The sequence below is a fragment of the Pygoscelis adeliae genome, unplaced genomic scaffold (assembly GCF_000699105.1).
Source record: "Pygoscelis adeliae isolate BGI_AS28 unplaced genomic scaffold, ASM69910v1 Scaffold13, whole genome shotgun sequence".
In the NCBI taxonomy this organism is placed as follows: domain Eukaryota; kingdom Metazoa; phylum Chordata; class Aves; order Sphenisciformes; family Spheniscidae; genus Pygoscelis; species Pygoscelis adeliae.
The window spans coordinates 1,562,576-1,575,744 of record NW_008824499.1 but is presented as its reverse complement, the minus strand read 5'-3'; the positions used below and the strand labels follow the sequence as shown (position 1 = coordinate 1,575,744).

The 13,169-nt window shown below is 52.0% G+C and overlaps 1 protein-coding gene across 1 annotated transcript in view; it reads right to left on the bottom strand.

Annotated features, from left to right (window-relative positions):
• Nucleotides 1-13,169, bottom strand: part of ITGA11 (integrin, alpha 11) — a 52,645-nt gene that overhangs the window by 1,492 nt on the left and 37,984 nt on the right. The window contains exons 18-30 of the mRNA XM_009321515.1: nucleotides 12,563-12,673; nucleotides 12,247-12,332; nucleotides 10,673-10,880; nucleotides 8,866-8,964; nucleotides 7,402-7,478; nucleotides 6,600-6,689; nucleotides 5,191-5,281; nucleotides 4,940-5,053; nucleotides 4,022-4,108; nucleotides 3,670-3,780; nucleotides 3,163-3,258; nucleotides 2,669-2,782; nucleotides 2,279-2,395 (exon numbers count right to left, since the gene is read on the bottom strand). Coding sequence (XP_009319790.1) covers nucleotides 2,279-2,395; nucleotides 2,669-2,782; nucleotides 3,163-3,258; nucleotides 3,670-3,780; nucleotides 4,022-4,108; nucleotides 4,940-5,053; nucleotides 5,191-5,281; nucleotides 6,600-6,689; nucleotides 7,402-7,478; nucleotides 8,866-8,964; nucleotides 10,673-10,880; nucleotides 12,247-12,332; nucleotides 12,563-12,673 — 1,401 coding nt within the window. The remainder of the gene's footprint in view (nucleotides 1-2,278; nucleotides 2,396-2,668; nucleotides 2,783-3,162; nucleotides 3,259-3,669; nucleotides 3,781-4,021; nucleotides 4,109-4,939; nucleotides 5,054-5,190; nucleotides 5,282-6,599; nucleotides 6,690-7,401; nucleotides 7,479-8,865; nucleotides 8,965-10,672; nucleotides 10,881-12,246; nucleotides 12,333-12,562; nucleotides 12,674-13,169) is intronic.

Here is a 13,169-nt window from a genome sequence, read left to right as displayed (position 1 = left end):
CGCACACCCGCCATCCGTCTGTGGTGGAGGTACAGCCCCATGCCTTGGCGGGGGACAGGCGGCAGGTAGTGGTGGGCAACAGCCGCTGCCCTGGGCCCTGGGATGCTGCTGGGCGGGAGGTATGTGTACATGGACAGTATAGAAATATATATGTACACACACACACAAATGCACATATACATGCACACACATATATGCCTATACATATATACAGACACAATTTTTTTTGTATACACACATACGTATACACACATACACACACAGAGAGACCCTAGCTGGTGCACAGTGTCCCCTGTGACCACAGCTTCCCAAAGCTGGAGGTTGGAGGTGTGCTCTCTCTCTCAAACACACACACACGCTTATATGCATATACCACACACATATATACATACACATATACGTAGATACACATTCACACACAAACACATACATGTAAACACACACATCCCCCCCAGGCTGGTGCACTATCTTGCCTGTGAGCATGGTTTCCCAAAGCTGGAGGATATGTATACACAGAGAGAGAGAGAACATAAACAATATATATACACACACACGTGTATGCCCATATATGTGGCTCTGGAGCCGGACAGCAGCGGGAGGGCACCCACCACCCCCCACGTCCCTGGGGATGCCCCGCTGAAGGATCCCGCCCAGCCCTTGCTGACCTTCAGCTATTTCCCTTGCTGGTGCTGCAGGTATCTAAAGCCTGGGGAGGGACCATGCGGGGGCTCAGGGGGAGACACGCGGCCGCTATTTTCATAGCACCGAGGGCTGAGATGTTCTTGGGCAAAGCCTTGAAAAGCTGTTATTTAATTTTTTCCTAGCAATAAAAGGTTGGAAAGACGCCGTCATGCACCTTTCATGCGAAAGTCCTCATGCATCCTACCTATGTGCTTTCAACAGCAACAGGGAAAGTTGGTTGAGCATGAAGAGGGAGAAAAAATAAATCTGCAAAATTTAGTCTCTTTGGAGCCGTGAGAGCGCTGGCAGTGCCAACATTGCCCTGGACTCACGGAGCCCCAAGCACCCATCCTGGTACCTGCATGGGGATTTCGGCTCTCCGGGTTAGCCCTGCACCCCAGCCGGGCCCCCCAGGACAACCGAGACCCGAATCAGCCGGAAACTCTGACACGAACAACTCCCATTCAAGGTGAGGATGCTAGCAATGAAAAATCAGATTTTTTTCCCCTATTTTGTACAATGCATGGGGCTGATTCTGCAGCAACGTCTTCCTCCAGGCTCACAAAGGCGCTGGGGCTGCACCCCCGGCCGCTTGTCCCACCTGACAGCATCCTTTAAAAACAGGCTGCAAAAAACTTGCATTCCACAATAAATAACTGGAGGAAAAAGTCTGAGCCCCGTCCTCCTCTGCTGTGTCCCAGAGGGGTGTGAGCAGCTCTCGCTCGTGTCCAGCTGAGCCATGGAAGTGGGCTAGCACAGAAGGACAGTAGAGGCTATTCATTTTTAAAATACTGTATTTTTAATCCTTAAAAAATACTAGGACAGTATTTAACAAACTTCATTACACATCCGGTGGACATATGCTTTCTTTTCATCCATAAAATTAATATTAGCATAAATAATTCTGTTATGCAAAAAGAAAGATTTTTGTCAAACAGCACCGATCATCCGGTTTCGCGTGACACCAAGTATGTACAATTATAATACACGTGCGGATCCTTGCTGGACACAAGCTCTTCGAAACTGCTCAGTTTGTAGAAAACACTTCAAACTGGTTTTTGATTTTTTTTTTTAGTTTTTTGATTTTTTTTTTCTCCTTTGCTTAAACAGGTAAATATTTTTAAAATAAGTATGTACAGCTGGACACTGGAGATTTGCATTAAGGTGCTTTAATTTGCTATCATTTGTATTCAGTGCATTAAGAAGAAGGCAAATTAAAATCTCCACCCAATTGCTCCGGTTAACGAATGCAACACAGTTCGAGAGCCGCGGCCAGCAAAGCCCGGGGGTTTGCTACAGCTCAGCCATGGGAATGAGCAATCCTCGTTTTTTAAGGATATTATTTTTTAAAGATTTTTGCAGCCCCGCAGTTTGCCTCAAGTTACGGGGCACGTTGCTTCGGTGGCCCCTCCGTCCCCACACCTTTGCCACCTCATTGCAAATCCAGTTTGAAGCTCCTCTTGCTGTGGCACAGGGCCACGAGTAGAGGTTGGGGATTTTGGTATATGTAGGGTTTTTTTTTTGGCTTTTGGACCTGTTTAGGTGATTTCACACAAAGGGGTGTACTCTTGTCTCGATGCAAACCCCAGCTCAGCACCCAAATCGCGGGGGGGGGATGCCGGCGGCCCCGGCAGCATCCCTCCAGCCCCTGGGCGCTCCGCTCCCGCTCCCGCTCTGCCGCTCGCCTGCGGCTCCCGCTTTTAAAAAATCCAAGCTGTAGAGATTAAAGAGAAACAGAAGAAAACCCCACCATTACTTCAGCTGATTGCTGGGAAGAGTCTTTCTTTTAGCGGGATATTGCCAGGAGGTTTAGACCCTGAGTATAAATAATACGGAAGCGGAAAGAGGTTAGAGGAGCTTTTTGCGATTCCTGGCGGTGCCGAGGGGCTCATGGGGCTGTGGACATGGAGCTGGGGGGCCAGGGGGTCCCTCCATGAATGGGGGTCTCCACTGAGCCCCCAGTGGGCGTGGCTTAAGGGCTGCTCACCTTCCAGAGCGCGAGGACGAGCAGGGCCAGGAGCAGGAGACCTCCTAACGTGCTCCCCAGGATGATCCAGATGGGGATCTGCGACTCCTCCGGCTTGGAGATTTCAAACGTTATCTGCAAGGAAAGAGCATCAAAATACGTTGCTGCTGCTGGGTGCAAGAGCTGGGCGGGCAGGGGATGGGAGGGGGGACGGCACGATGGTGGGGATGCTGAGCATCCCCTCCCCTCGGGAGGATGCTGGAGCTGCTGGGGAGGATGCCCACCCCATGCACCAGTGACTTGGCTCAGGTTTTCCCTGCTCAGTCCGGTGGTGCTGGGACCGGAGCTGCCCGGCTCCGATCACAGCTGCACCGAGCTGCCCTGGGCTCTGCGGAGCCGGGTGCCGAAGGCGGGTCGCTCCAGCCCCTCTGCTGGCCGCAGGGTTTTTCCCGCTGGGGTCAGAGCAGGGTGTTGCAGCATCCCCAAAGCTGCCAGGTCCTGCCCCGGGGGCTCACCTGGCGGCTGGGGTCCTCCTCACGGAAAACGAAGGGGCTCCCAAAGCGTCGCTGGAGAGCGGCGTTCGTGGTAAGCTTCAGTGACTTGAACTTCAGCTGCGCAAAGAGATGCTGGACATGAGCACCAGTGGTGGGAGAGGACCCAGTGCCCCAACTGGGTGCCCACCATGGCTTTGCTCACCAACACAGCTTTGCATCCATGCTGGGGATGCTGTGTGCTGCACCCATGGGGGAGGACGATGCAGGTCAAGTAGTGAGTGTGGTTAAATTACAGCAAAAAGGACTGCTTGGGATTAAATTCCCCACGATGAGGTGCTGTGCGGGATGGTGGATGCACACACCGATAGAATAAGCAGGATTTGAAAACAAAAGTCACCCTTCACATGCCCAGGCTCCCTGGGAGGGAAGGCAATTACAGGAGAGAAAAAAAACCACCTTTTCATGGTGTGAGGGCTCCTTTGGGGAATCTCTTCTCAAAAGCCACGTGCTTGCTTTGGGAGGACTTACTGCTTTCAGAGACTTCATCCACAGATTGCCACGCAAGTGCAAGTTCATCTCCTCGTTGGGGGCTAATTTCACATTGCAGTCAATGGAAACGACATCGGAGTTGCTATGGTTCTGCAAGGGGAGAAGTTTGTGGCGTTGGAGCATCGCTGCCGAGAAGGGGATAAAAAAACCCCCGGGCTTTTTCCCTGGCACACATCGAGGGGAGCGAGATCCAAACCCCGGCAGAGGGGCCATGCACCCATCCTCCCCCGTGGCCACGGGGCATCCCTATCCCGGGAGCTTTCTCTCTGGTTTGGTGGCTGCCTGGGGTGGCTTAGCGCGGGGCCAGGATCAGGGCCATGAAGGCACGTACCAGGTGGGGGATGTGGGAGAGGTCCTCCTCGGTGGGCGTCCTCCGGTAGTCAGTGGTGTTTCCCCAGATGTTGCAGGTTGCGTTCTCCTGCAGGAGAAGCCGATGGGCTCCGAGCATGGGGACAGGGACCATGGTGGCCACCTCCCCGCGTCCTGCCCCATGCTTGGCACCCATCCTGGTGGAAGTGGGGGGACCCCAGCACCCCCTGGGCTTTGCTGGTGCTGGCGGCTGAGCTGGGATCACTCGGATGCGGCTGCCACTGCTTGCACCGCGGGGCTGGAAGAAGTCCCAGCCCAAACGGAGTCCCGCATCCTACTTTAATTAATTCCTGTGTTTTGTGTCTCTCCCTCAGGAAAAATCAGCCTGGCAGAGAGTCCCATCCAGGATGCCAGCCACATGCGCTGGGGTGTCGCAGGTGACACGGGGTGTATTTGCCAGAGCTGGCAATACAAAACGCCCCCATCGAGGCCAAATCCGTCCGTAAACACGCTGTCTCCTGTGCTGGGCTCTTTCCATCACTGGCACGTGAGTCCCGCACGGCTGCAGGGGCAGTGGGAGGCTCAGGATGCCCCAGGGTCTGCTCCCAGCCCTCTCACCACTTTTATGGTTGCTCAGGGCTGCAGTTCACCCCAGGCACAGCTAATGCTTTCAAGACTCTCAAGAATTCATTGCATACTGGAGGGAGGTCTAGCTCGGAGAAATATTTGGACTAAACCTTTGGCCGCTACCATTTTCCGTGTTTCCAGCCAAGCAAATGCGAAAGGGAGAAGCCCGAGCACAAGCCAAGACCGTCCGTGCAGGTGTGAGCATGGCGGGGGTTGCAAAAGGATGGGGTGACCCGCTGTGGGGTGTCTCCATTCCCACCCCTGGTGCAGAAAGGACCCACACATGCTTAATGGGGATGAACACCCCTCCTACCTGGTCCACCATGAATTCGGTCAGGAGCAGGAGGCGGTTGCCTCCCCGGGTGGCCACGGGGACAGTGAGCTTGATGGTCACCCCCTCCACGGGGAAGAAGCCCAGGTTCTGCAGCTGCGAGGGCAGAGGACAGAGATGTGCCCAGGGTGCTGGTGTCCCGTGGGATGGGGATGAACAGGGTGACCGTGGCACATCCCACCTCCGGGATGGTGCTGGGGGATCCATCAGCTGGTTTAAAAACCCCTCCTTACCTTGAAGGTGCAATGAAAGGGGGGGCCGATGCTGTCGTATCTCTCCAGGGAGCTGTTTGACCTGATTTCATAATAGTCCAGGCTCGATGTCCTGTCGTGACGAAGGAGGACAGGTCACGAGGAGGGCTCGGAGCAAACAGAGCACGAAGCAGCCCCATGCTCAGCTGCCCCCAGCACCAGGCTGGGCTGCCCCAGCCCCTCCACAGGCAGATTCCCCAAGGAGAGGACTTTCGGTTTGTCTGGCCCTATTTTGGATGGAAACCATTGCCTGGCTCTACCTCATGCAAAAAAAGATGGGGGATTTTCACGCTATTCTGCTTCTGCAGTATTTTCCCTTTCTTTGTAGAATTTTTCTCGCCTTTTTATTATAACAGAGACATCCAAGGCCCTGGTTGGCGGTTTGAATGTCACGTATAAATCTGGGGAGGTAAATCACATTTCTGTTTCACAGCTGGAGAGGAGGAAAAGGAGCCAGGATGATCCGACGGGTGCCCGTGGGAGCCCAGCCGGGAGCACCTGCGATGGGACACATGCTCACAGGTGTCACAACATAGGGCATGTGGCCCAAAACCCCAAAACCTCTTTGAAATTATTCCCCCCCTTTCCCCCCTCAAGGTGCCCAAATTTGAACGTTTTGTGCTGTTATTTTTCCTCCAAGTTCTCCCTTCTCTTGTAAGGGCAATTCTGATATTTGTTAAATTGAAAAGCCCTCTGCTCCCCATAAATTGTAAGTATTAAAGTGGTTTTATTTTCAGTGCCCCACTGCCTCTAGTGTAAAAAAAAATAAAATGACTGAAGGTCTTAAAAATCTGTTAAGAATTACAGCAAGCGGTGCCAGGGAAAGTGCTTCTGGGGTCCGTGTTTTTTCTTATGATCAGGTTAATAAATTATCATCCGTGCCTTAGCTCCCTGCTCTCCTTGGACTGAGGATGCTCTCTGCTTTAGTTACTGTTGATGCCCAAATCCTTCCACACACATCCCTCAGCTGAGCTTCTGGTGAGATGATTTTTAGTGGGATGGCTACCGGCCCAGACACTGGCTAGTAACGCGTTATGAAAATTATTACCTACAATAAGTACTTTTTCCCCTTAAAAAAAAATGCCCTCACACCTATTTAATAAGACTTGTGCTTTTAAACATTATGAAAGCACAGCACCTCGTTGCTTCTTGCTGTTGATTTTTATAAGGACCCACTGAGCGTGATGTGCAGCACCAAGGAATCATTGCAGAGTTATTTTATGGTTCCTTCAGCCCCTTTTCTAAACCAAAACCAAATTCTGCAAATTAAAGCCCAATTTGCACTGGGCTCTGTTTGAACACAGCTCCCATGGGGCCAGCACTGGTTTTCTCGAAGGACACCCTGCAAGCCGTGTCCCCCCAAAAGCTGTGTCCCCTTCCAAGACACACACCGGGTGAAGAGCAGGTCAGCTTCGTACTTCAGGTGAAAATTCAGGTGGGCGAAGTTGTCCTCCTTGGTGCTCTCCTTCTCCTCGCTGTCGCTGAAACAGCAGTGGGGCAAGCGGGGGGTGAGGTGGGAGCCGGCTCCCCTCTGATTTTTTTGGGGGAGGGTCATAAGGAAGCAGGTGGGGAAGGGCTGAACTTTTGCTTTTTGGCCAAAGTGTAACGAGAAGCAATTTTATTCTGTAAATTTTATTAGCCCAAAGCCATAGAAGTAGATCATTTGGAGAGCGGTTTCCCACCCAGCAGCCTTAAAGTGGTGCAGCAGCCCCAGCAGAGCGAATCCTCGGCTGCTCTCTGCCACCACAATTGATGAAAATGAAAAAAAAGCCCTACTGAGATTTCAGCTGGCTGTCAGAAAACTTCACCTGTGCAGGGCAAGTGAGCGAGGAGAATTTTGTAAAGCTGTTAGGAGATATTTTTCCTGGGAGTGTTTGCAGTTGTGAAGGTGGGTAAGAAAGCAGCAGTGGCTGAGACCCTTTCTGCTCAGCGCGGAGCCTGGCGGCAGCTGCACAGCCTCCACAGATACAGAAAAATGATGGATATAAATATATAGATAAATAAAAATAGCCTAGTTTGTGAATACAGGGCTGCACACTCCGTAATAACCCATGGCAATCAGGTTTCCTTGTGGTTATACCCTGAGTAAAGCCTCCAGCATCACCTGTGGCTATGGAAGAAGGAAACCCAACGCGAGCAGGCAACGTCCCATCGATCTCGCAAACACGTGCAAGGGAGAAAGCAACCATTAACCTGTTGGCGATCAAGTAGATCTCCATGCTTTGAAGGAAAATCGACTTGCTGAATTCAAAATCCAGGCGAAAAGCTACCTGCGGAGATTAGAAACAGATTGGAGAAAACATTATGGGAAAAAACCCCCCGAGTGTTGGCCAGGAGCAGTGCGGGGGCTCTGTGGGTGAGAGCATCCCCCTGATCCCACTGGGAGATGCTTCCGGGCTTGGGCAGAGCCTTGGCTTTCCAGGGAGAGAAGAGGCCACGCCAGGGATTTGCAGGATTTGCTCTCAGCCCCGCACACTGCATTTTTTTGCTCTGAGACTGGGGAAGCAAGCAGCCCCCCTCTGGAAAAGAAACCCTCCGGGGGACCTGTAGCGAGAGGCCGCTCACTCCCATCTGCGGCACGGGGTCGGCTGGAGGGGGAAGGCAGCCGGAGAGAGGCCAACAACAATAAAATGTGATAAATGTCACATCTGCAAGAGCTGTGGCAATGACCTCAAACTGTCTGGGACTGCACAGCTGAGTATAATATTAAAGCTCCTGCTGCTCTCGGGCCAAATTTCCATTTCCAGCTTGTCTTTGTTTTGGCAGGACCTGGACTACCTGATGCCACGCAGATGCATTCTCAGCCCCCGTAGGTCATGGGGAGTTGGGCTGCTGCACTCTCGTGTATAGCCACAGGCATCTGGGAGGGCTTTTCTGGGAGCTTTAAAGCCTAGCGAGGTGCCTGGAGCTCATCCGTCATTATCAAGCTTCAGACAAGGAAAGGCTTCAGACGGATATGGCGGTTGGAAAGATTTTATCTTTAGATCCCACTTGTATTGGCTCCTTTTCCCACGGGGGTGCAGGACGGGCAGGTGGGATTTCACACAGATTCCCGGTGACTGCAGAGAGCGGCATCTCCTTGCTTTTCCTTTCCCACGTTAACGCTGCATATAAGGTTTGCAAAGAGTTTTATGGCATATAAAAAATGGTGCTCACTGGACCTGGGCTTACGCCCAGTGCTGGGACGTGCTGTGAGCTGCAGTTCGGAGGATGCCACCAGCCTGAGGAGGCTTGAACAGGCTCAGAGGAGGGTCCAGAGGGACCCTGGATGTTCAGAGCAAGGAAAACCTCTCAAACAGGGAAGGGTGCCTGATCCTGTGAGGAAGGAGCTCAGGGAAGTGGTTTGAAGCCAACATTAAATTGCTCCAAAGGTCTGGAATCAAATTCTTTGACTCAGAGGAGCTGGGTTTGATTTTGGTGTTCTCCTAGCATCAAGGCAGTGCCCTGACCATCCCGGCTCCCCTAACGCGCCTTTCAAACACCAGCAATGAACAGAGAAAGGGAAGAAACCAAATGTTTATCTATTTCTAATAGAAAAATCCTATTCGAAGCTGCCCAGCCCAAAGACGGATGGATGTGGCCCTGTGGCCATGCCGGGGGCAGAGGGCTCCTGTCCCGTGGGCAAAGCCTCACTTGGGCAGGAGGGAATAGTTTTACCTTGGCCTTGGCTCGGAAAAACGGGTAGCTCACATTGCACACTTTCTTGTTGGGGTGCTTGTCTTCGGTCATGCAGTCGATGTTGATGTCCGTGTCGTCCTAAAATGGGATGCAACATGTCCATGACACTGGGCACGAGCCCCATGACCTGGCTCTTTAGGAAAGCAGCAAACACACCCATGGGGCTCAAAACAGGATTTACTTTTGGAAAAAATAACCAAACAAACCAACCAACCCCCCTGCTTGCTGCCGGCTGGGAATCCTTCCCATGCAGCTGAATTTCTAGGGCCATTCCTGGAGGAGGGCATTTCTAGCAAGTGGCTTCCAGCTTTCTGATTTAAATCCTCTTTAGAAATTTAACTACAGCGGTGAGTGAATGAACCCGATTATTCTTGGCACTATAACTGGGAAGAAGAATATTCTTCTGTGATGAGGAGTCACAGGGAAGCATCAAGAGATAACGTGAGCTATTATTCTGCATGGCCACCAGCTAAGCAGTAATATTTAATTTCCTCATCTCAACAATTATGTTCCTGCTGCTTGAACACCTTCCAGCTCACCAGCCAGCTGGGGAAGCTCTTGCCCATCGCAAATCCCAAGCACAGGCTGGGGTGGGATGGGACACTGACCCTGATCTGCCTCCTCTGCTGCCAAGCTGTGGTAACCCTACAAGAGGTTGTAGCCTGGTTGTATGCAGGTGTGCATCCCCACCATGAGACGATGAGCTATTCTAGTTTTTGGCCCTGTGTTAGACCGCAAGGGTCTCGGTTCAAGCTGCTGCCACCGGGCAAGTCCTACCCAGGAGCTGAAACATCCCAGCACCAGCTGTAGGGAAAAACGCCTTGACAGCCATCAGCAACGGCCCGGAGCTTTCTCCCACTCATCTGCTGAGACGATGGGCTTTCTGGGGCCACAGCTACTTTTTATTTGGGTCTCTGTATAGCCTCTGACACAAACATCCATCCCCTCTGGTTGGCAGTTTGCTTATTTATAAGGAGCGGCAACCAGGAACCCATTAGCAGTGATGCTTCTATAACCAGCTACAAATATTTCCTGCAACCACTGCTGCATGGTGCTTTCTGTTACCGAGCATCGTAGGATTTTCCCCCCTCACTTAATTTGGAGTAATCTCTCAGAAGACGCATTTTTCTTATTTTGTGGGCAACGCGCCCCACAATTTTCCCTTGGCACGGCTTGTAGAAAAACAAATGCAGGACATGGGATCTGCGGGTGGCTATGAAGTCATTGGGGGGATGAGAGAGGGCTCAGCAGCATCAGCATATTTCCCAGCCTCGCTGGGAAAAGGGAGGAGTCGCACCGAGCGCAAGCGAGTGGTGGGGGTGAAATATTGGGGAGGGTGGGAGTGGATGGGGCACCATGGGCTCATCCAGGGGACAGCCGTAGAGAAGTAGATAAGTGGCATTGCCTGGCTTGATGCTGAGCTGTGACCGCATTCCCGTTATCAGCCCATACTTCCAGGAGTTATATCTCAGCTGCAAAAATTCATCCCTGACGGGAACTTGGCCATGTGCATCAAGTATTTTTAAACTACTGGAGTAGAAAAATAAAGAGGGAAATAATTTAATCTGCATTTGACCTTTTTTCAAGCTCTTAAAATTCAAACATTTTTGTATTTCCAAAATAGAGAGCTGAAAGGGCCTCAAGTGCTTAGAAACTAAGCCCATAAACATGTCAGATTTATGAGGGATGGAGACATTTTTGGGCTCTGGTTTAGGACACGGTTTTCTCATCCGGCTGGGATTAGAAGTGCCTCTGGAAAGCCCTGGATCTCCCCCGGCAGCCTCACCTTGGGGATCAAGCTGGCGAACTGGAGGTTTCTGGAGAAGGAGATGTTGAGGACCGTGCTGTAGGCATTTTCGCCTCGGTTCTCCAGCACCGCCTCCACGGCCACCCTCCTCCTGCTGCTCTCGATGACGAAGACAGAGGCGTCGAAGGAGAGGGTGAAGGCCGAGCAGTCCGGCGGTGCCCTCCGCAGAGTCCACCGGCAGTACTCCCTGCAAGAGGAGGGCAGCGGTGAAAGCAAGAGCTGCCTGCAGCACCGTGCCAAGACCTAGCCCCACAAATTTTATGTGCACGGTGCATAGGATAGTGCAAGGAAATCCCTGATCTCCTTCTGTCATGCTGCGCTGCTATGGAAAGAGGAATCACAAATTCCTCCCATGGACCACCATTTTGCTCGTGATTTTTGGCTAACGGTGCCTAGCTTTCTCAGACCCAGTTAGGAGCTCTTAATACAGCTGGGATGTAAGGAAAAAATAGATCCCATACCATTAACAAAGGGTAAAGCTGGCATTTAGTTTCAGCCTGGCTGAGATCTACCTCCCAGTAAGTTTACCGGCACAAACTCTGCTCTGGCAGCAGTCTTTCATAGACTTGACAGGTGTCTGGGCATTTATTTTCTTTATGCAAAATAAAAAAGGAAAGGAAAATGTAGGACGGTGCCACCTTCAGAGCCACCTTCTGCCTCTAACGGTGGGGCAGCCAGCGTGCCGGTTTGAAGGAATAGCTCTATTCCAACAAGTCACCTCAAAAGTGGTTTTCTCAGCAGAAATCACCTCCACATCGGCTGCTCTTGCAGGGCATGATCCGGTGCCCACTGATGCTGTCAGAAAAGCTCCACAGGCTTCAGGAGGAACTGGACTAGAGTTCTGGCACCCTGGTAGACCACGGTGTCTGCCCATGATTATTTGTAGGACTCCAGCCACCAAGATCCATAAATAATCTCCTACCTACAGCTCACTTCAACCTCCCGCAGCGCAGCCCAGCCAGGACCGGTCATGCCTTGGGTCGCAGCCTCAGGACCAAGAGCTTTACAGGAGACACAGACCAATAAAGGCTGAATTACGGAAAACAGGTGATCCCCAGGTAGCAGTGCTGGCCATGAGCTTTGTCCAGAGCCCACTGCCATTGACGGGAGGTGGAGGTTCAGGCTCCTGTGCTCCTACATAACCTTTAAAAGTTCTCTAAGCGATCAGTTGTAGTGTATAATTATTTCTGCTGTATGAGTCAAGCCTGTAATTGCCAAGTGGGTAATGCCAGCCTTGCATTTATTCCCCCCTGTTATTTACTGATTTGTCTCCCTGGGGCTCATCACCATGGCATCAAATATTAGTTGTTTTGTGGATTCCCCGAAAAAAACACCAATTTGTTCCAGGAAGGGAGCGGGCAGAGGCTCAGAGACCCTCTGTGAGCAGAGGTGCTGAGGAGCACCTCGTGGTGGTGTTGGGTGAACCTCATGGTGGTGTTGGATGAAGGACCAGCTGCGATGCCAGAATCTATGGAGCATGGGTTGGAGCTGGGTTTTGGAGCCCCCCCAGCTTGTGATACTGGTTGGGAGGATGCTCCGGGTGACCTACTCACATGGCACTGGGCACATCGCTTCTGGCATCCAGGACCAGATCAGGGACGCAGTGCTCATCCTCGTTGCACCCATTCCAGAAAGGGACCTGAGAGGGGTGACAAGAGCAGCTCGGTGATGCTTTGAGCCCCAGGTTGTACTCCAAGGAGAAGACAGGGGTGGTGATCCCAGGCTGCAGCGAATGCGAACACGTTGCTATCACAGGAGGGACCAGGGATTACAGCCCCAAGATAAAGAAGCAAATGTTACATCCAGAGATAAACCTGCTCACCAAGTGCCGGATAAAAGGCACCCTGGGAGGTCGGTGCTGCTACCTACCGAGACCTTGAGTGAGGTGGGCCAGCCATCGTCCAGCATAGGGCCATTCTCGGGGTGCTCCAGCTCATAGTCAACAGAGAACGTCACCGGCTTCACATAGTCAGCTGTGTCCTGCGGTGGACAGAAAGCATCATTGAGAAGGGCAGGGCTCCTGCTTGTGGAGGGGCAGCATCAGAGAGCAAGGTAAGGCAGAACTACAGGCATGTGTGATTATTTTATGAAATAAAAGCTTTGCAGTCTAGTATACTTTGTGTGTAATCATACTGTCTCTCCAGGTAACCCTTACCTAGGGACAGGGACAACCCAGGCTCAGCGGTGCTACTCAGCACCTGTCTGATGGTTCAAAAAATGCTTCACCCTGGAGATGCTGGCTCCAAAAGATGGATGCTCTGGGGGGACTGACCCAGAGCCAGGCTCCTGGGGGGACAGAGCTGTCCTGCAACCCTTACCTGGGGCTCGTCTGGCCGGTAGCGAAGCTGCACCTTTCCTGCAGCTCTATGAGCTCTTCCCATGCATTGCCCCAGCCGCACAGGGTGCAGTTAGATGCTCTGAAGCGAGATGCTTCTTGGGCTAAATCACAAGCTCCATCTCAAGCTCCAGACTCAAA